The 23,841-nt window shown below is 41.5% G+C and overlaps 1 protein-coding gene across 4 annotated transcripts in view; it reads left to right on the forward strand.

The window, feature by feature from the left end:
- Positions 1-22,636, forward strand: part of LOC135256605 (nuclear receptor subfamily 5 group A member 2-like) — a 47,430-nt gene extending 24,794 nt beyond the window's left edge. For all 4 annotated transcript variants that reach the window (XM_064338540.1, XM_064338537.1, XM_064338538.1 and 1 more), the window contains 3 exons: positions 4,431-4,550; positions 7,739-7,886; positions 20,750-22,636. In XM_064338540.1, coding sequence (XP_064194610.1) covers positions 4,431-4,550; positions 7,739-7,886; positions 20,750-20,997 — 516 coding nt within the window. In that variant the 3' untranslated portion in view covers positions 20,998-22,636. The remainder of the gene's footprint in view (positions 1-4,430; positions 4,551-7,738; positions 7,887-20,749) is intronic.
- Positions 22,637-23,841: the final 1,205 nt, after the last annotated feature.

Consider the following 23,841-nt stretch of genomic DNA (forward strand, 5'->3'; position numbering starts at 1 on the left):
GAATGCCAGAGGTGTAGATTCCACGTTGCGACAAATGAGCTCGGAGAGATTAGCATAGGATCAAGAACAGGAAAAGACCCAGGGCTAGCAGTCTGACACGGACACGCTCTGCTTGTCTCTGGAGACCAGAGTGTGGACAGACCTTAACGTTTGGGGCATTGGTATTTGTACCACACCTTGAGGACTATAGTGTGCGACATTCTGTGAACACACTTTTTATCACCCTAGCCAGAACTTTGTCTTTGCAAAAGTAAAAATTAATATTTAATTATTTTATATTAATGCAGTTAATTTGGAAACATATGATGTATATTAAAATATATTCTGATGCCTTTCATACGTGGTGTTTCATGATAATATGCTGAATTTTGAACTGCACATGTTGACAGATGGAACATATTGTGTGTAATATGTTGCTCAAATATTGTGTAATATTCTCTTTCGGTGTCTTATTTTTCAATTTCTCCCACTTCGGTAATGGAAACCAGAGAGGGCTGCACATGCCACCCTTCTCGTTCCAAACCCCATGCTGTAATTACATAAATTTGCAACATCTCCTCCGGTGTATGGTTTCCTAGGGGCTATCCGCTCCTCACATGCTTTTGAACAGTTCCAGATTCTTCTTGCATTTTAGTGGAAGGAGCACATAGGGTGAGTTTGATGGTGTTTAGAGTGTGGAAGCCAAAGCATACAGTATCCTAGGCCGTTCAGACCAGAGAAAGGCGGAACTTGTGTCTAGTTTTTCCGTGCGGTGAATGCCCCAGCATTGTTCCCGAGGATTGGCTCACACTTCAGAGAATTTTGCTCAGTTAATTATGGAGTTGATAAATAAATATCATATAGGAAAATGCTTATTAAAAGTGGATCGTGTTTTTCAGTTTGGCAGTTTGAAGACATAAGCCTGACATGCTCCTAACATGGAATTTCTTTGTCAACATTACATTGAATTTCACTCATTTAGCAGTCTCTTATCCAGAGTGAGTTATACTGAAAGAGAACATAAGTGCATCCACCACAGTTACGTGAACAAGTGCCAGAACTGGCAAACATATTTCTGGACCAATAAATGGAAGCACAGTATCAACCTAGAACCAAAAAGAAGTTTTGCGATTCATGTAGATAATCCTTATATTAAACCTATAAGGCATGTTGTAATGTAAGAATTCCGAGATGATACCGAATACAATGCATCATGAGAAAGACAGTCTGTTCATGCAGACAAGACGGCCTGAGCTGCCCCCTTTTATTTCAGTGGTCCTACTTAAATAATGCTGTTCACAGCCAATTGAACAATGTAGTTGTGAAGGCACTCTTCTACTCAGCTGCTCAATAGACCGATTAATGAAGGCCACCGCTATGGCAACACACCCAGCCAATGTGCAAGAGAAATTGAAACTTCATGAACTGTTTGTAAGCTGTCTGCCAAACAACTGTGCAATAAACAAACTAAGTATAAAATTACCACAATAATTAATTCAGCAAAGACAGAAATTCAACGCTACAACTGGCTCCTAAGAAATGATGCATGGGTTGCATACAAACCCCAATAATGTACTCCAACCTAATGAAAAAACAACAATACAGTAATTTGAGTTAGTGTCTTAATATTACTTTAACTGGTCAGCCAATGATCTACATTAGCTACATTAGAAAGAAATGATTGAAATAGAACCACATTGCTGCAGAAGGTACGTCAAAGGCATGTTGAAGCCACGCTTTCTTATTATTGAAAACAGTTTCCATTTACAGTTCTAAAAGCATTAATACCGTTCTTGATACCACAGCATTTTGGAGCAAGAGTGGATGTCTGCAAATAATGGTTGGGTAGATGCCATAAGTGTGTTATACTTATGGCATCTGAATGGGGTGGGGGGTGAGGTGGTTCACATGGGAATCCGCATGCTGTGCTCTATAAAACTGTGGGCTTGTCACTTGTGCTCAGAGTAAAAAGCCTTGGCTACCAAATGCAGGCATGAATAACACTGGCATTCGACTGGCTCTCCTCTAACCACCAGAGACATTAGGATTAAGAGACTTCTGGCCGAAAAGGTAGATGCCTGGACTGCATGTTTGAACGTTCCCCTTGCGCTACAACATAATACTTGTCATTACGCTTAAGTGCAGTGTAATGTATCCTTCAACCAGCAGTGACATTTGAACCATTGAACTGCATAACAGAAACTTTGTCAAGGAAGAAATCACAGGCTCCAGGGTGTCTCTGCTGGTATAAGTGTTGGCCCCGATAGCCAAGACATCACAGAATGGCTTCACTAAGTTATTAGTGATCTATGGATGAGAGTCCACATTGGCAGGACACGGTTGGCTTGCCAAGGGTATGGTGGGTTTCCTCAGCCAGGGTTCCTCAGATTATCATGACAGTGGTTTGTCCCATGCTGTGCTCAATTGGCTTATTACGTGATTACCTTACTGTGGTGATGCAAATAATTCTGGGCTTTATCACTTAGATAAAGCCATTGATATGCCCACTGGTTGTGCCAATCCACATGGCTGGAATACGTTGATATGCTTTGTTTCTATAGAGGATTTAATTAAATTTTGTGCATGATATGGATGTAGGACATATTGTGATATGTTCAGGTCTGGTACCTAAAACTGCCTTCAGGATTCACATGTGAAAAGCTGCTGTATTCAACCATCCTAAATACAGAGCTGTTTTAAATTTCCCTTACTTGCCAAAGGCTGTTTTCTCAAGTGGCACTATAACTGCATAAAATGCAGTCAAAATGATGACTGCAGCTGAAAATCTGCAATCTGATAATTTGATTGGCCTGCATGCTGTTTTTTTTTTCAATTTGGAATAGACAGTTGATGTGGTGTTCATGTTGTAAAATGGTACAACAAAATGCTGTTACACTGTACAGTACAATGGTATTTAAATTCTTTCAGCTGTATATATCTCTGCTGTGGTTACAGTAGCTCGAAAAGTTTTATTTAATGGCATCCAGCAAGCATTTGTCAGAACTCAAGCTAGCTAAGTAACAAGCTACTTAGCATCCATAAGTAAAATTTGTCTTTGCTGGGTTTTGGATATGATTTTTTTTTTTAGGGAAACTTGTATTATTTAAACATGTAGTATTGTGTTTGGTCATGGTATGCCCTACTCATATGTTGTGTTTACTTTGTGGTAATAATAGGCTACAAATTATAGATCTAACTTGTTTATGTGTTCTGTAGCGGTAATGCTGCAATACATTTATATTGAATCCTCACCGAAAGCCCTCTGGTTGTGTCCACAAGACTATGCAGGCAAAATATATAGTTTTACAAAATGTTGTTTTCCGATAATTTCTTGCTCTTCCCTGTTCTTTGCTTTGTGCCATTTTTTCCTGTGCAATGTTCTCATTCACCTGCCAGCTACAGTGTGTAATCATTAATGGCATGGGCTGTGGGAAACACAACAGCAGCGACAATGGCCACCCTGTTTCGAGTCCCACTGCCTGACTTTTCGTCTGTTTCTCTTTGAAATAGCAGACAGAGTTGTCTGATAAGTCAGAACTTAATCATCGTTGGTAAAGCACGGTCAGTGGCATGGCATCACCTGGCCCACAGATAAAACAGTTAATGCTGACAAGTGTGGACAACGCTGAGAGTTTCCACTGTGGGAGAATGTGCATCCGGTGGTAAAGACTTGCACAAGACCTGTACCTCCCCCATGGTTCCTTGTACCTTGTTGTATTATGTGCAGTCAATGATCTGTTCCAACACTGTAGAATTTTGAATGACCCTGTTAGGCCAGATAGGCTCAGTATTTCAAAAATTACATTTCATCTATCTGAAACTTGGTATACATTGAAAAGTGACTGATCAATTATTAAAGCAGTAAGTAAATACATCATGTGTATTATTCATTAATGTGTGATTATTACTATGTATTATCAATTCGCATTTAAAGGACCATTTCATTCTGTTAGTAGACATTAATAAATATGTTATTACTAGAGCGGCTTTTCTTGAATTGTTTAGAATTAGTAGTAAGTAAATAGTAAACAGGTAATGCAATGTATTCATTGGTTATTGGTGTACACTTTTAGATTTTCTATGCATTGGGTCAAATATTTTAAAAATCACATATATATGGTTTTCAAAATTAAATTATCAAATGTGTTAGTTGCATTTTTATTTTACTTGTTTTGTACACATTGCTTGAACAAGTCTGTATTTGTATGCATAACAACCTGTTTTTCACAGTATTGTGTCTGCTTCAGTTGTACTACGCAGTCTCAACCTTCTCCTCATTTCATAACGTTTTATGATTCAGGTTTTGAACTGTTCTCACTCTTAATATTCCAAATAATTGAAATATTACACATTTTAAGCAAACAAGAAAATCATGACCATTTCATTCATAAACACCACTGACCATGAATCATTTTGATAATGTAGGTCTTTCTTTTATTTTTCTATGGCAGGTTGATGACCAAATGAAGCTTCTCCAGAACTGCTGGAGTGAACTCTTAATTCTAGATCACATTTTTCGCCAAGTGGTACATGGAAAAGAAGGCTCCATCCTCCTTGTTACTGGCCAACAGGTGAGTCACATGACTGTAACCATAGCACCCAGCCTTCTATGGAGGGTCCTATTACCCTCAGTAGTGTGGTACAATGCACCCAATCACTATCAACAACAAAATCTTGACATCTAATCATACATGCAGGTAAATAAATCATCATGGTGGTTATTTTTATTAATCCCTGAAAGAAAGAGACAAGCAGTTGAGTGATTTACCGTTCAAAGCTTAGAAGGCTCCTCTTTCATCTGGCTTTCTGCCTTCGTCCTGGGCAATCAAGGCTGGTCTTTGCATTTTGCCATCAATGTGTTATTTATGCCCCATTCAAAGACAGGCATTCATGTGCAGCTGGTTGCTGCACATCTGGCAGAGAAATTAGAGGTTGTGAATAGAATGTTAACATTTGATTGCATGTGAGAGTTTTAAAATAATGTTAAATATTTGAAGTATATGTGAGTTGCTCACCAAACAAAATGGCATTCTCTGGCACAAGCAATTAGCATAGTGGACGAGCAAGGGTCAGTATACATTTTCATTTCAGTTTGGGAAAACCTGAGGATGGAAGATCTACTTGGAGTAACAGGGCAATCGCAACACATTCATTATAGCCACTGGACTGGGAGTAGAAGCCATCTTGCATTAGCAAGTGAGTGAGAGGGAAAAATAGGGCGTGTGCTAAATAGGGGAGGCAATTACTTACATGCGATAAGCCCTTTGAAGAGTTTTACAGCCTTTATCACAAACCAAGAGAAGAGCTGCCTTCTGTGGCAAATCATTGATTTTTCTTCCAGTGCCAGTTTAGAAACTGACCAACTTCCTGGTTTTTTGGTTGAGCAATCAGTGCAGCCAATCATTGTGCTGATTTTCCCAATCGCCAATTCAATCCCAATTTTTTTTTTACCAATATTGTTCTGTAGACCAACCAGATGGTCAGCTCTGTATTCTAAAAGCTGAACATGACCTTTTGTGTTTAATTTGAACTGTTCCAATTGCGTGAGCTGCATCTCATGAATATTCATAAACTCTAGCATTACACTGGGGTGAAGTAGAGATGACTGAAGGAATTGCAGAAGTTGACCATCTTACAGTCTAAAGAATCTATTTTTTTTCTCACCTGGCCTGACTCATACTTAATTTCTGATGTGCAGTGGTAGCCCTTATGAAAAAATTTGTCTTTTCACATTTTCAATTTAACTTTTTCTTTTCAATTGAACATTTTCACATCTGATTATTTTTTGACAATAAAATGTATTTTTCATGTGAATGAAAATTTCCACATGCGAAAACCAAACCTGTGACATAAAATCATGTGAAATTCCATACTTTCACGTGACTGACATTGTCAAATGTGAACTACAATTTTCATGTTAAAACAAAAATAAATGTGTCAGGTTAGTTTTGTTATCACTGGACTTTCTTAACTGATTCCGATATTTAAAAGCGTGAATTTAATTGTGAGTGTGAGTCTATTTGGGACAAATGCTGATTGGCATCAGCTCCTGATTGGCATCAGTTCTTTATGTGTTCAGCAAAATTGTTTTTTATGTGGAACTCATTTTCAAATCCTTTTCATCTTGTTCCGTGGAAACCTAAAATAAATGGCAGGCTTTTTGACTGTAGGGTACACCACGTCACGTTTTAATGAACTATCCTAGGCTCCCAGTAAACAACATAGAATTGTTCTTTTCGTTTGTAAATTCACTTTACATGTGAGGTCAAATTTTTTTTTTTTTTTTAAGAAGCCCAGACATTAAAAATGAACCCAGTCATTGAAATGGTTTAGCGCAGTATGTGAAATTGATCCAGCAGTTATTATGCTGCATTTATACAGCAGTAGTCAAACTATGGGCTTTTCTAATGGTCCATGCAATGATAGAGAAAAGCGGGACAGCCTGAGGCTGAATTCTCATTGAAGTCATTTGATGATCAGCTGATTTTATGTAAATTGATTGACACCACTGAGGGGTGTGGGATGGTATGGTTTTCAATGACTTGTTTTTTTTTCCATCCTAAATAAAACTGCAAAGAGCATCTGAAATTTCCCTATTGGGCGAAACTAAAAAATTGGTCCCATCATATTTACTCATAAATAAATTCCAGTTTGCCTTGTTTTTAATTGCAAATGCAGCTCTGGGGAGCCCCCCATCCCCTGCTTAGGATTCTGCAGTCAGCCATCCTCCAGAAATCCCCCTTACACAATCCGAGTCAATTATGGTAATAAATTGTCAATAAATATAAAAATTTCATGACGGCATGCTTGCTGTGAGTGGCAGACTCTCAGCCCTGGTTTGCAGTCTGGTGCTGCAGATGTGGGGAGCACCTGAAAGAGTATCTGTGGGACCCCTGGACTGGCGTTGGAGGGGGGCCCAGGGGGCCCGTTTTCCTGGGCCCTCGGTACTGCTCTGGTGTAGATAAAGGGGAAACGCGGCTCTTTGCTCATTTGATCTCAGTTCCTATGCCGTGGTTATCTCCCCCCGCCATGCAGCCCAGATACAAGATACGCAGGTCCGGGAGGAAACGTAGGCCCTTGAAGGGCGATCATGGGGGAGCTGGTGGAGAACATACCTGCCATTCACAGTCAGGAGGCAGAAATAGATTTTGTCATAAAGCAGTTCTGTTTTTTGTTCTTTTCTGTATAGTTCTGTTCTAAAAAGATCAACTGAAAGGTGACTTAAACCAGCTAAACGTATTTTTTAACTGATGTATTGAATTATGTGCTATTATGACTCGATGGAAGATACGTGATTTAGAGGGCTGACCTCCATGGTGAAACTGTTGCCTCTAAGTAGCCCATTCAACATTTGTCCTCACCTTTCTCAAATAAGTACTGAGTGCCTCTTGTTGCATTAAAGTAACATTTGTTACTCTTTTCATCAATTTTAGTTATCACAGAACTTCAAATGTACTTGTGCTGTAACCACCAGCAAAGCAGCACATCTCTAAAACAGTTTTTAAAACTCATTCTGGAGAGGTTAAACCTTCATCGTGTTGTGGTATGAGCTTTCCATTTATGCTGCAGTAATTTTTACTTTTTACTCGACAGGAAAACGTTGGGGGTTTGACTTATGCCTCAGGGGTAGGCCTCCTGCCCTGGGTGGATGTGGCGGGAATGTTGAATGTGAGGGGAAGCCCTTTTGTTTATGAGCTGTGTGGATGTAATGGCGCGGCGTGTTGGTTTATGTACCGTGGTCTGCTCTCCCCCCTCTCAGGTGGATTACAGCGTACTCGCCTCCCAAGCTGGAGCCACGCTCAGCAGCCTCCTAGGCCACGCACAGGACCTGGTGGGGAAGCTACGCTCCTTGCAGTTTGACCAGAGGGAGTTTGTGTGCCTCAAGTTCCTGGTGCTCTTCAGCCAGGGTGAGTAAATGAGGGAGGAGGGCTTGGGGGGGGAGGGGGGTGAAATCTGCCTGGGATCTGTCTCGGGATCGCATTTGCACTCTCCCAAGGTCAGCTTTTGGCCGGGGCTTCGGAGTTTGCCTGGAGAAAGGACCGTTTGGCTCCGGAGTGCTCCCTTCTCGAACCCGAGGCCACGGTGCGCCGCGTGTTTTGAGGCACTGTGTGCAACTGTGTACAACAGGATTTCCATTCCCCCTGCTCTGGGACTAGAAAAGACTAGACTTTGTGGAGCTTGGTATTTTTCCACACATGCACACATGCACACAAACACACACACACACACACATGCACACAAACACACACACACACACACACACACACAAATTTGTATAAATGCACTCACTCACAGAAGCAAACACATTCAAAAGTTCTGCGGGTTGACGTGTGGGTTATTGATATATTTTCCTTTGTAACATGACACGACCTACTCAGAGGATGAATGATGGAACTTTTATTGTGAAATATAGAAATAAATATAGAAATAAATTCCACATTAAATACAAAATGTACACACATAAGGTAGACAGTCAAATAAGGTGCATGCCAGACTATCTTCATTATCCTATATATATTTTTACCATCAGGTTTGCATATTAAATGCTCCATTGTCATCAGTTGTTTCTTAATTTATTCTTTTTTTTCCTTTTATTGTTGCGTGCTAATAATAAACTACCTGCTTGTTATATATCAGGTCGCCATTTTAAATGGGAGCTTGCTCTCAGCTGACCCACCTGACTTGATCAAGGTAATAAATAAATCATTTTAATCTGGATTCAGTTTCACTCCTGGCAATCTGACAGGGTCTCTGATGCAGGCAGTGTTCAAATAATTTGGGAACGAAATCGGCGTTGTAAAAGTGCCACTCCCAGGCCAGACGGCTGGGAAGCGGAAGACCGCCGCGCGGTTTTAGTCCGCGCGCCCGCGCCGGATCGATAGAGGGCTCCGCACACGGGCATAAATCCTCCCGCTCGCCGACGCGTCCCTCTCCCCATCCCTCACCTTTTACAAACGAGACCTTTTAAAGGAAATCAAAGCCCTGTTTCTCCGGCCTGCCTGGCCCCCGGCCACATGGCCCTTGGCCCCGACTGAGGGTTCGCTGTCAGGAGGCGGGAGCCGCCTTGATCAGTCGCGGCCTCCCGTGCGAGGGGCTCTTTGGCGCATGCGAGCGCTGGCGAGGCGGGGGTCAGGCAGCACTTGACCCGGGATCGGGCGTTCGCCTTGGCCAGGCCCGTAGGCCCGTCTCCGTGGAAACGAAGGCTCTGCGCTTCCTCTCGGGTTGACGGCTTCATCGACGGCCCGACTAATGGCGGGGTGGGCGTTTACCCGCCGTTTCCGCGTGCGCCGGGGGAAGGCCAGGGATTGGCGGCTTCCCCGGGCACCGCGTGTCTGTTACGGCTGTGTGAGCCGGCTGTCAGCCAGGGATCGGCAGATTGTGCGTCCTTACAGTGTCACAGTAAGCAATGAGGTGATGAATGTGTATGTGTGTGTGTGTGTGTGTGTGTGTGGGCTTGCTTGTGTATGTGTATGTGTGTTTGTGTGTGTGTGCCTGTGTGCGTGTGGGTAAGTGTGGAGGCAGGGGGCTGGGGTAGGGAGGGGGCTGACAGCCCCTTTTTGTCTTTTTAGACATCTGTGTGTGTGTGTGTGTGTGTGGGTGTGCGCGTGTGTGTGTGTGTGTGTGTGTGTGTGTGTGTGGAGAGAGAGAGAGAGAGAGAGTTTGTATAATCCCAGGTCTAAGGTCAGGTGCTGGTGTGTATAAATGTAAGTGCAGCAGCGCTGTCATGACTCATCAGAACGCAGCCGGGGGAGGACAGCCAGGCCCCCGCCGTAAGTGCTGTGGATGGGGAGTGAGTCTGAGGGCAGGCCGCTAAACAGCCACGCACTCATTACTCTCTCTCCACGCTGAGAGGCAGCTGTGGAGAGGGGTCAAGGCTGTGCTGTTGCAGGCTGGGACCTGTAGTCGTAAGTTCAGGCCTGAGCCTTGGTTTATTAACAGCTGATTACTGCTATTGGTGGAACACTGTTGGCTTCATCCCCGATTGGATAGGGTGGATTTAAGTTCCTCAGGTTCCCACTGCCTTGACTTCTCCCATTTGATGCAGCAGCCATCCACATGGTACCAGTTTCTTTCAGTGAGAGATACACCTCCAATCAGTGCTTGCTCTTCGGTTGAACTGTGATGCCTTTAGTATGTTTAGTGTGTGAAATAGTCACTGGCTCACATCAGGGGTGTGTGCTTGCTTCAGATGCAGTGCTTTGTATGTACAGTGTAGGTGGACCAAGGGAAAGAAAATTCAGATCCTTGAAAATGTTTGCTGCCTTTCCATGGCTCGTATCTGGTGAAGACTGACTGACCTGCTACAGCTAAGGTGTGTGTGTATGGCCAGGTTTGGTCGTAAACAGTCCTAGAATAGAACAGTTTTGTTCTATTCTTCAGTTACGCAGGAAAACGTCCAGTGTTAATTCAACTCTAATGGAGTACATATGAGTCCAGCTGGGACAATATGTATTCTGTAAGAGTTGATTTAACACTGAACCTTTTAATGTGAAGGAATGAAATTAAACCCCTGAGGCCTAACTCGTTGGCAGCGACAAAAAACAGGGGATATGGTATTTAATGTTTAATAACTTGCTATTGATTCACGTCAAAACTTATTTTAAATTGCACTGAAGCCAAACAAAGCCAAATATTGACAGCCATTGTAATTAGATTTGTCTGTTTTAACAGGCATCACACTGCTAACTTTAATATAGTAAGTATTGCACTACAAATTATGAAGGCATTTAAATGCAGGCGTTAAAAAAGCACTTTTGTTAAACAGTTTCAGGATGTCTGCAATTCTCAAATAAAAAATTTTGCATTTGCTTTTAGCCGCTCAGTTCCACCAGTACTGCAAACCCAGAGAAAACGGGAGCAAAATTGTAGTTCGCCAGATTGATGCACTTCCGTTCACTTTCCTTTAAAAAAAATTAAAAGGCCCTTGGCGTGCTTGATTTAGGAGACAGCGAGCCTGCGAACAGCTCTTCTCCATCTCCCTCTCCTGTCCTTATTACACATTGGCAGTTTATTATAAAACATTAGGAGAGGGACCCTTGCTGTTACTGTCTTATCGATTACCAGGGTAGATCCTGTGATTTAATGTCGAGGGCATTCCATATTTCCACATTTTCTGCCTCCTATTAAGCACCACACTTTCTTTTGGCTATTGATGCATCAACAATAACAGTTACAAGCGGCTACAGAAAATCAATGCTCGGATTTTATTACCAGTTGAACGAAGCGTGCCGTTGCCCCAATACTTAGCGGTCCAGTACATCTTGCTGATATGTCAGGTGTTTTCAAAGGGATATTTGCTCTGGAATTATCAATCAAATGTAACGACAAGCATTTTGGCGATTTTTTTCCTATGTGTTGCATTGTGTGTGAGCGTGTGTGTGTTTGTTTGTATGTGTGTGTGTACGTGTGTGTGTTTTTGTAGGAACAGATGTGCAAATCTGATATGCTTTTGCTGAAGACAGTTACAAATCAATTTGCTTTTCTAATTAACTGAACTGAAGTAAAACTTATTTTGCTAGCTGTAATAAATCACGGCTTCATTAAATAAAAATAATTAACATGCTTTCAAAGTTAATGGCAAAGCATAAAATGGTTAGCATGCAGCACGGGCTCCAATTCTGGACACAAGCAGTTTTACCAAAATAACTGTAAGATAAAGTAATACATATTTTTCAAATATTTTTGTAATTCCCTATATTTAATATGGGAAAATAAATAAACAGACATTTGTATAATTTCATTTCCATATTCAATTTCCTTCATCTACATTAAAAGGAAACCATTTCTCAATTGTGATAATTTTATATTGATTTAGCAGTAGCATAATTGACAGACTCCTGTTCCTGGCTAAAGTACTTCTCCTGCACAAGTGATCTGAAGGGAAAAAGAGCAACAGCCAGTGTCAGGATTTCTATTGATCAGCCCGCCGCTAAAAGGCATATTTACACACGGCACGCAAACACAGATAAGAAGTTGCACAAGCCCTACATAAAAAACCGCTCGTGTTTCTGTATTGATCCCGCGGAGAGATTTCTGCTCTGTGGCCATCCATAAACCTGCCCCGGTCCTGCACAGCGAAACGGACAGCTAGGCCGGCCGTCAGTGTCTTGCACAAGAAGCGAGCCTTCACATGCCCTCCCCTCCCAACCCCCACCAAACTTGAACTTCAATTTTTGGAACTTTGATGGTTTGAAATCTTTTTTTTTTTCACCCACCGCCCCTGAACCCCCCCCCCCCCCACCACAAATCCCCGCTACAGGTGAGACTGGAGTTAGTTGGCATTAACTCTTGACATTATTTTTTATTTATTTACATGTTTGTTTGCCATCGACATTGTATCAGTTTTCTACATGGTTGTCAGTGTATCCAGTACATTGTAACAGAGCTAGCTTAAAGGTCAAAGGTAGTAGTTTTCATCTGTAGTTCCTGGGTTTGAACATTTAAGGTTCCTGTATTATTAAAATACAATATTAACAAAATGTAATTATGTTGGGAAGCCTAAGGTTGTGAAATATTGTCAGTTCATGAAGATAGATTTTTCCTGATGCATTTAAACTCTAAGTATCAAGGCTGCATGACATAGCCACAGTCTATGAACGTAGCCTACAGCCTTTCAGCCACAAGCCCTGGCTCTAGCACAGCATTTATGTTCCCGCTGGGTCCCAAAAGTAATGTGAACCGTCACGCGGCGTGTCGTCCTCCTCCCTCACCTGGGCCCTGCTGTGCCCCCGTCATCGGGTGCCTGCGGACGACGGGGAGCTGCAACCTGAGACTCTGAGTCTGAAACAGAACGGATTGTCCAACAGGTGCTGTGGACACAGCCTCGTGTCACACCTCCCTTGTTTAGTGAACCAGGAAACCCAGCGTACTGTATTTAAAGAAACAATGCTCTCTGGTGCCAAGACAGACCCCCTGGTCAGTGGGGGGTTGGGGGTTCTCATCACTCATTGTCTTGAGTTACTGTAACATAAACCTGCAACCCTCAGCAATGGCAGTAAAACTTGGCCGTAAGCCCTTGACAAATTTAGCAGTAAGCTAAATCCATTACAGAAGTCCCCCTCCCTTATTTGGGGGGATGGTGTTAAATAATGGAACTGTCACAATACAGTCAACTTGACCATAGTCACGAGGAAGTGGATGTGTTGCCCTGGTCTGTCTTGACTATCTTGCAAACAGCCTGAGGAGGCTTGGGAGCAGGTGGGGTGGCTCTGTGAATTCCATAACTGGAGCTGCAGTCTTGAATCCGTCTACCTGAAATCTGGGCTTCGTGTTTTCTCTGGCACGGAATCGCCTCATTTCCAAAAATAAAAATAAAACTAATTAGGTGTTGATGGTTATATCAGGATAAACCGTGAATAATGAGTGGGTGTCCTGTTTGCTGGGTCACAGAGGGTGACGATGTGTCCACACTGAAGAATTCCCTGGTAATCGGAGCCGCCACAAGGAAACATTTTCATCTGTCAAAAGCTGAACGGCCGAATTAAGTCATTACCGTTACACTTTTCTCTGTTACTGTGTTCACTGGCACAATCAAATTAACTGGAAGAGAAAAGGGGACATCTGTTAATCCTTAGACCAATGGATTTAGCTCTTTGTCCAGTCTTTCGGAGATATTTGCTTGGGAATTGGTCGGCGGGTTTTTCTGTGCTAACGTGCTGCGTTGTGAAACGGCTCCTCCTGTTAATTGCAGCTCTCTTGTAAATGAACCTTAGACCGGCAGGCGGCACATGCGAAGTTGCAAACCCGTCACAGTTCATTTCCCTCTAGAGTAAGACCACACTGTGTTTGGAGGTGTGGATATGGAATAAAGGAAACTTGACTGAGGTTCACATGTTTTGGGTGGGGGGGGGATGTGTTGGCTTATAGTGAAATGTAAATCATCAATATATCTTTAGTCAGTGGGATTCTGTTCTTCATCAGATGTGGTGGGGTGAGGGGGGGGCTTGCTTATGTGTAAGAAAAAAAATACACTATGGATTAACTGTCATTCTCACAAAGAATACACTTCCCCAGGCACTCCGTTGAATTATTAATTCAAATTTCTCTCCCTCTCAAAAAATAAATAAATATATTGATGGGAACTTGGCTTTAATGACCTCATTATGTGGCCACTTTTGACAGCAGTTGGCATCTGAGCAGCCCCAGGATTTCTTGGAAAGACGGGGAATGTTTGACCCCCGAAAGATTTTCTGTCATTTTGCGATAAACAGGACTCTTGAAATGCCCCCTGAACTTACAGACATTAAACGATTTGTGAAAAAGCTTCGCTGAATGCAAAGCAGTTTTTGGCGAGGCCCGGATCGCTCTGAGGCGAATAAATAAGGAGCAGGTGGGAAGAAACAGAACAAGCCTGACATTTTTTCCTTCCACACGACCGCTCTTAGGTTCTCCTGTTCCCCTTCAAAGACGTCAGGCTTTTACATAAAACGTTTCTACAGAGCTGCATTTTGGCCTCCTATGTTGAAGTGCACAGCTGTTAGAAAGCAGAAGGGCACTGGCTTCTAAAACATTTTGACGGACATATTTAGACAGACATCACCAGCGACCTTCGGTACCGCATTGGCATTTGTTTTCCCAAGCAACAACACATCCTGATTCCAGTTTCTTTCGTATGTTTTGGTGCAATTACATATGTGTACCCATTGTGGCTGTATGGATTAAATGGTGGATTAAGTTTCTGAAGATTATTTAACATTCTCCATATGAGGCATGTGTTTTTGAGATCATTCTCGCTCTCTGAAAGGAGATGGCACGTGTAAATTTGAGGGAACTTTCGAATCCAAAAGTTTGTTTGAAATTAACTCAGCGAAAAATGACAGCCTATTGAAATTTTAGATTTTTTTTTTTCTGGTTTAATGTTATGTTTATCATAGTGGGGCTCAGCTTTTTGGTTTTGGAAAGAGTACTGAAAACTTATAAAATATTTTATTTTTTTTAATAATTTGAATTTGAAAAAGGCAAAGGAGCCAGAATTTATGAAGCCTTCAGACACTGATGTACTAAAGGGAATCAGGATTGGCCTGATCACCTGGTGTACAGCCCACTCCTTTTCTACACAGGCAGACATGCTCTGTATGAATGTTGGTTTTCTAACAGGACCTGTGGGCCTCAGAGCTAATAACATATGGCTAATACCACACTACTGAACCCCCTTGAATTCACAGGTTCTATTGTTCCTTTCACTACCTATGCAGGTGTCTGGGATTTCTATCTCGACAGTGGTCCTAAATGCATTGCCGTAGAAGAAAATCTTTGATGCCTTATGTGGTCACAAATAACAAAAACAGAGCTGATTCCCCTTAAGCAACAGTGAGACTTTTGACATGGAACCAAGATCCAGTTTAATAAAAACCAATATGTCTGGAAAGCTGTGACTCAAAGATTTAGTTATGAGTTAGATCGAGGAGTGGTTAAAAATGTAAAAAAAATATATATTTAAAAAAACCATTAACAGAAATTAAAGAGACATGAAATGAACAGTAAATGAAAATGAAAACACATTCTTAAAGTGTTAATTTTATATTGAAAGGCTAAAGCATAAAAAAGCCCTCACAGTAGCTTGAGGTCTTTTTAGTCATTCATGTTTATATAATGCCCTGGTCATACATACCGTACCAGGCGCTTAGCTCTTAATAGCGCTCGCATTGGGCACAGAAAGAGCAGATGCAGATGTGAATATGTATTCCTCCCCCCTCTGGAGTATATGGAGTGCCTTTCAGCTAGCATCTGTAACTAGCGGGGTTTATCTGAGGCTCCATTGTTTTCCCGATCGTACCCAAAGGCTCTTTCCCGCTTTCCCCCCTCTTTCCGTCGGCAAGCGATGCGACCTGTCCTTGGGGCGAGCGGTTCGACTCCTCTACCTGTCCAGCAGATAATTCAGAGCTTCGTTTTGACTTAATATATTCCCAATGGTCACGTTTCTTTGTTGCCTTTGTCTGCCGTGTTTTAGGTGCTTTGGCCGCTGGTTCATGGTGACCGGACCACAGCAAACCGTAACGTTATCTGGACATATTCTGACATAGCTTGTATATCTGGGCTTTGTTTTTTGTTTTGTTTTTTTTTTACACATGATATACTAGCATTAGAAATTGGGGGGAGGCAAGGATGAAAGCACAGTCACATGCAGTCACACGCAGTGAAACACACACAGTCTCACAGTTCACAAACCCAGCATAAAAGACCAGAAAATAAAGACTACTGACTGCGTGTTATGAATAAGGCCAAACCAGTGTGCAGCATTCATTCAACTAGTTAAGTAGCATCTGACCATTTGGAACCCCACCATCAATTTTATCCAAAACAAAAATATTAAGGAATGGTTTTTAATTCACAGTATACTCCAACTCTTCAGTTGATTTCTTAGAAGTCCTCAATCCTGGTATTTTTTTTTTATATTTTATTTTGAATGTATTATTGAATTTGATACAATTCGGTGCAAAGTGTGTTCATTTCCTAATTCTGACAGTTCTGTTTACAAGATTAACCTGAAGCACTGTGCCGCAGGCTTCCACAGAAATGTGCAGTCATCCCAGAATTGATTTATTTATTTATTTATTTATTATTTTTTTGTGTGGGTTAAAACAAAATTATATTTGTCAGGCATAAAAAGGATGCATGTTCCAAAAGTGAATACCTGAAAAAGCACTGTATTGTTTATAATGTTGAATACTGGGAAGCACCTGTGAACCTGTATACACACACACACACACACACACACACACACACGATCAAGAGCATGCCAATGGAGCAATGGAGCTGTACAATCTAATTATTCTCAAGCTCTGAGGGGGAAAGGTGATTTATTAAAATATATCAGACATGCAACTTTGAAACAGGAAGTCCTCCTGCGAGTGGCTCAGTTCCCAGACAAATGAAAGCATCCCATGCTACATTCGCCGGACAATAAATCACCCGGCGGGGGCCGCGAAGTTGTGGGTTTCTCAATGGTGTTTGTGTAATGCGGAGCCTTCATTGGGCCCCTGCAATCGCGCAGGCGGCCTTTGAGGATGGGATCCGATCGGCACGAGCAGATAAATGGCTAAACCCAGAGCAAATAGCGCAGGTGATAACGGCACAATGTGCGACTGTAAATCACGCCGCGCTCCGGCTCAAACAGCGCTGTTTTTGTTTTCCGCGCGCGGGGGTATTTTTCTCAGCGGGAGGCACAGATATCATGGCTGCCGAATTCCTGCGGTACACGGCAACAGCCCCACAGGGGGTTGGGGAAAAGGGGGGGGGCGGGTGGGTGGCAGGGACCTGTCGGACAACGGCCCCAGTGTGGAAAAAAATGTTTGTGAAGGAACCCTCTCTATGGGTCACCAGACTTATCTCACACTCAACAGATCAGCGCTCCGACTCTGTCACTTCTTTTGGGTGGCATGACGGGTTGTGTTGCTAGATGGTTCCGAAAATTGTTCTTCCAAAATATTTCTTAAAATACCTATCCCCCTCGCTCAATATACTTTCTTGCCGATTTTGAAGACTTTTCTTCTGTATCACCTTTTAAAATCCCTCGTCCTCAATGACTCCCCTGCATTTTTTCACTTTTTCAAAAATCCCTAATATTTCAAGTAATAACCGTTGTGAATATTTGTGATTTAGTGATTTTGACTGACCGTATCTTTGAAACTTGTTGACTGAACTAAACTTTATAGCATGGCTCATTGTGGTGTGTCATAAAAGATTATTGTCAGCTTAATAGCCCTATAGCCAGAGAGGTCTTGCTAAACACTTTCTGCTGCAAACACTTCCAAGTGTCTTGAGAAAGGCTTGCTGACCTGAGCAGGCAGCTGTTTTACACAAACCATTTGGGAACAATGTAGCCCAATGCACTTAACAGCATTCTGGCTTGGCTAACTAACGCTCGTCAGGTGAATCCTTTGTTCGGCTTTAGGTTTAAAAGCCTGCAGTTAAATCTATTGAGCAGTTTTTGTTTAGACAGACTTGTTATTGAGAACAGGAGGTCACAGCCCGCGAATCAGCATCTCTGTTTTAAAATGTTGGCATCAGATTTTACACCCAGTTTGTTTGGTTGTGTTTCTCTCAAGCAATGTGATTTAAATAGTGTGTGGGTGTGTGGGTGTGTGCGTGTGTGCGGGCAAGCGTGTGTACATGTGTTTATATGTGTGTGTAAACACATGCACACATGTGCGTGTGTGCATTTGTATGTTTGTGTGTGTGCTTAAACATCACAATATGAATTGTAGTGTTGCGAAAATACCACCCCTGATTTACACATTTTTTATTTACTATCAGATGAATTTTATTTACTGCATTTCATTAATCTGCAGAAAATACACACAGTTCAGAAAACAGAGTCAGCCATTGTAGTTTGCCCAGCACCTAAATGGTAACTCATTAATTTATTGATATACTTACAGCCTCCACAAGATATAGAAGGAGCTGACTACTGGCTATGCCTCCACATGAACAGAAAGCGGTTTAGGGAGTTTAGGGAGGTGGGGTGGGAGGTGTTGGGGGTGGGATCTGCAGTGTAAGAGATGTGCTGTGGTGAAATGGCTGAGCTGTTTTAATAAATTCCCCCTGATTAAAAGAGAAAACGACTCCAGCATGTTGATTCCGCGCGCGGATGTATAGGGTCAATCGTGTAGCACGGATCGCTCCTCAAACGAACAGTATTTACTGCACAAGACCTTAGGGTTGAGTGTTGGTGCCGAAACACGCACCACCCCTGGTGTGGGCTTGCTGAGAGGTTGTTTCATGTAAAAGTTGATAATTAGTCCCAGAGTGAATATCGGAGAGATGGAAAGGGATTGGTACCACGCTGTGCTACAGCCAGACTCTTGCTGGATAGCCTATTTGGTAATATAATTTTCTGTATCCATCAGAGATGTTAGCTGTCACTCTTTTCCTTGCACCAATGGATACATTTAAAACGCAACAGCCACGGAAGCCTGATAACCTATTTGGTGTACCAGTTCATTCGGAAACAAATAGAATTGTTGTGACCTCATAATAATAAGTGATTAAAACTGACTGTTTGCATAATTTTGCTGTAATTAGGTTTATTGAGGGAAAAAAAGGAAAACGTATTTGCCTATAGTCCCAAGTCTTTCATGCTGGCAGCCCCTAAATACTGAAACAATAACCTTGTGATGCCAAAGAGATATCTAATGTTTTACACATTATTATTTCTGTCAGTAAGATAATGAATTAACAATGAAATAATGAAGTAAATGTATCTCTGAGGCTATATTTTAGCTTAATCTATTAAGCATGGACCATGTCTCATAGAAATTGCTTTTGCATCAAATCAACCTTTATTTAATGGCATAACATTTGTTACACTATGCCTTTTGTGTAACATTTGTTTCTATTTTTTTACACTATTGTTGATGTGTAAACAGGAATACTGGAAGGTTTCTAAAACAAGGAAAGAAAACCAACCTCTTCTAAGGGAGACATGTGTAATACAAACTGCAAGTGGGATCTCATTAGAATATATATTTTCTCTACATGGGCATCTAAAGAGAAAACATTATAAGACAGTACAATAATAACCTCTCTGCTGTTGACAACTGTTAGCAAAAATAAAACTACTCTTCAAAAATAAAACTACTAATCTTGTGTTTTCAAATTCTGATGTTCAGATTTTTTTTTATCATGCCATTGGAAACTTATTCCCAATTCTTTGATTTTAGATGGGTCTGACATGTAATTAAAGAGGGAGATTGCTGCTCACTTTTTCACATCAGTGATAACAAAGAATATCTATGTATTGCATAAAAAGGACCTTAAAAATTGATAATCGTTTATGCCCACTTCCAGGTTTACTCTGTTCAGTTGACGGGTCAGGTCGTAACTGAGATTTATATCTCTGATCGCTGTCAGCAGGAGACTGTATTTTAATTTGGGGGCGGGGGGGGAGTGGGGGATTGGTTTGGCCTGAGTTTGCCTGTGAGGGCCATGGGGAGGTCAGGGAGAACACCCCCTCTCTCCCCCCACATAGACTGTCTGTGAGGGATCTCCCCACTCTTCCCCAGACCTCATTAGTCGGTGATGCTTTCCCTCTTCCAGGTGCAACAGTCACATGACAGGTTATTTCAGGAAGTGGGCAGGCATGCCAGCTGGTTCATTAGTATTGTCTGAATTTTTTCATAATTGTTGGTGGGGTGCAGTGCAGGTATTCAAGCAGGGGTCCTCAGAATGTAGTGAGTAAGCATTCCCATTCTCACCCCCATACTGTAGTCTGAAAAATGTATGAAAGACCACAGGAAGTGTGCACCAATTTTGGAATATATGTGGATCTATCCCAAGGTTCATTTGCTAGTGCTACTCTGCCAATGAAGTATATGTTCTCCTTTCCTTGAGCTCTCCGCTATCCCTTTGAATAATGTAAATAATAATGTATTAAAAGCTTTGTAATATTGCAGTATAAAACAGGAGCACCTGTTTGTGTGTTTTTTTACTTAAAAAGGGTAAAATTGAGTGAATTGTTAAAATTCTTGAAATAAAAATGAAAAAAACAAAAATGTTTTCACTTTATAGAAATAATTTGAAATACTGAAGAGAATATTTCACATGTAAAATATAATCACATTACTTATAGTAGATTCCACTTCTAGTCGTTATTTAATGTAGTTCATTATTTTGGCATTTGTCCTTGAGTGTGGTTGCACTGTAGTAGTTGTCACTGTGTGGAAGAGATAAGTATGTTGATATGGACTGTAAAGCAGCTGTGTGGAATGCCACACACTGCGTGGCTTTGTGACAGCTGACAGTGTCTCTATTTGCCTGTCCCTCCCTCAAGATGTGAAGAGCGTGGAGAACTTCCACCTGGTGGAGAGCGTGCAGGAGCAGGTGAACGCGGCTCTGCTGGACTACACCATGTGCAGCTACCCCCAGCAGACGGACAAGTTCGGCCAGCTCCTGCTGAGGCTGCCGGAGATCCGCGCCATCAGCCTGCAGGCCGAGGAGTACCTGTACTACAAGCACCTGAACGGGGACGTGCCCTGCAACAACCTGCTCATCGAGATGCTGCACGCCAAGCGTGCCTGAGGCCCCGCCACCCCACCACCACCACCTCCCCCCCCTCCCCAGACCCCAGTACTGTGTCTCCACCTCCCCCCTCCAAACATCACCACAGCCCCACGGATACACCGCGAAAAAGGTGACGCTGTGATCTGGGATGCCTGGATATCAGACGGGTATACAACTGGATTAACTGTGAGAGACTGCAGTGTTTCCAACCGTGAACAGCAAGAGACCTCACTGAAGACGAAGAATATGACTTTTTGTGTCTTCTCAGAAAGGCTGTTGAAGGGATTTGTTGAGACTGATTGACTGAAACGAATAAAAGAACAAGCAAACCCAAAAGAACTGTGCACTTAGGGACTTCTCACACTTGATCAGTTTCAAAGAGACTCTCAGTCTCCTTGGTTTGGAAGAGGACAGAGAACTGTTAGTTTGCTGGTTGTTCACACTTGCAGGCATGCAAATGTGCCAAGTCTTCAGAAACAGACCTTTGGTTCATTTTTAGGGTTCTGGGCTCAGTTTGTCTTGTCTTCATAGTGTAGTGAAGGGGCTCTCACTGCCTCCATCTCCTTTAATGAAGACATCACATATGCTAACAATCAGGACATAGGGCTCAACTTAAGCACATAAGAGATATACATATTCTGGCTTTAGATACACACATAACTCTGTATTGAGTGGTCCACCATTGTTGCACTTAAAATAATTCAATTAGCTCATCCTTACACACACCCACAGATGGAAAATGTGACATTGTGCACCTCTTCAAGTTAAAAGTGTTGTCTTTGTAATGATTACTTTGTTTTACGCAACTCAGCACTAATAATAATATACAACGTAGTCTACATTACTGAAACCAATGGATTGCTACTGCTAAAGACAAAAATGAACTTCCTGTTATTGGTCACAGATAATTCCTGAAGTTGTTGCGTATGTTAATCAACTGGAAATCATTGTCAAGTTCAAGGTCAGAATATACATAACACTGGAATGTGGATGTTACACACCTTTTTCTGCAAAACCAAGCCTGAAGGGTAGATATCAGAAGCAAATGTTTAAATGCACCAAGTCACAATAAGCATACCCTTAAAATAAGCACCTAAGTCATTCTGCACCAGAGTTATGTACTATTCGAGTCAGAATACGCACACGTGTGGGCTGTGTCGCGACATCACACAGTCAGCAGGGGCCACAAGTCTTCTCTGTTTTGTATGAATATTCCTGTCTGTACAGAAGACGACATACTGTGGGCATGCGGTGTACTGCATCTTACCTGAATAACACAAACACAGCCTCGCCAAAAATGAATACACAACAATATATTATTGTAAAAGAGAAGTAATGTGCTCCTCTTGGTCGTTCTGCAGATGCACATCTTATGAGGAAAGGTTTTTTTTGTTTTTTTTTAAACCTGTGAACAGTTTACTTTAGCTTTGTAAAATACATTGGGGGTTTTTTTGTGGTAAATTATTAAATAGTATTCTGTTTTCATTCATATGAAGGGCATAGAAAAAGGGACATTCCTCTACTGCCATAATAAACAAAATTAATTTCCCACTAATTCTTTCTTTTCTTTAAAAGATGTTTTTGCCTCTGTCAACTGTAGACCAAAGCCTGCGACCGAACAAAGTGTGGTGTTCAAAAATAAAACAAACCAATCTTACATATCAGTGTTATGAACATGTAGTGACACTGTGAGTCTGTGAGTCCTTATTTAATCTTCCTTGTTTTCTCCATGCTGATGCGAATTAAAATAAGCAGAAAATACATCAATTATTAGTCTTAACATATTTTTTATATAAAGTTATTTTATACGCACTACACTGTGGCAAAGCAAATGTGTTTCCCAGAAAAGGGAAATAAATACCAGATTTCCTTTTGTTGGGCATTTTTGTTTTGACCGGTGTCTGTTGTGAGGCTCTCAAAACTTGATCTCACTTAATCTCAATTAAAATTTTTAAAAATCACTTAATCATTTCACTCTGGTTTCTCTTTCTTTAGTTATTCATTTCCAGTTAAAAAACAAACGTTAGTTTATTTTTTTGTTTTATTTTCCCCCCGCCTCAATAAATAATTTGGTGATATAATTTTGTCTCGATTCTATAGCCTTGAAATATGTTACAGCATGGAACAAAGGAATATATTTTATTACTATGGCAAACATGAAAAAAAATCTGATAGAAATTCAAACTAATGACCATAGAATGTACAGTGTGCATTTAAAAGTATTGCACAGTATTTAGTTTATTTATGGGACTAATGTAGCTGCACCTGTAGTTTAAAAAAAACTGGCTACGTTTTCACATTATGTATATTCCAGAATAAACACCACTTCTCTGCCAAAGCCCTTTCAACTTGATCACTGCTCCTGTAGCATCTTGACTTAAAAACTGAATAGCGCTTGAGAAGTGCTGTACACATTCGCAATCATTCACACACTGACCAGCTACTCCAGTCTGTGGATTTGCAACTTGCTTAACATTAACTGTGAAAGCCAAGAATTTATTTTTGCGGTAGATACTTCAGAACTGGAGTATCCGAGTCAGTTTTTGGGTAGTTGTGCATAAGACAGGTTGCTGCAATATCATTTGGCCATCCATTTAATCCATTTCAGTTTTCTTCAATAAAAGCAGTATATAAAAGCAGACTTTCAAAGCTATAGCTTTCACACATCTGAGCAATTTCAGAATCTGAATCAGGAGCACTTTTTTTCTGTTACAGCACATTACCAAATTATCCTGTTTTTTATAACGTGAGTGAGATCATTATGGGAAAACAGCCCGTCGTGCTCATTCCTGCTCCTTTGATTGATTCATTCATGTTGGCTTTGTGTGTGTGTGTGCATGTGTGCATGCATGCGTTCGTGTG

Source organism: Anguilla rostrata, chromosome 6 (assembly GCF_018555375.3).
Source record: "Anguilla rostrata isolate EN2019 chromosome 6, ASM1855537v3, whole genome shotgun sequence".
In the NCBI taxonomy this organism is placed as follows: domain Eukaryota; kingdom Metazoa; phylum Chordata; class Actinopteri; order Anguilliformes; family Anguillidae; genus Anguilla; species Anguilla rostrata.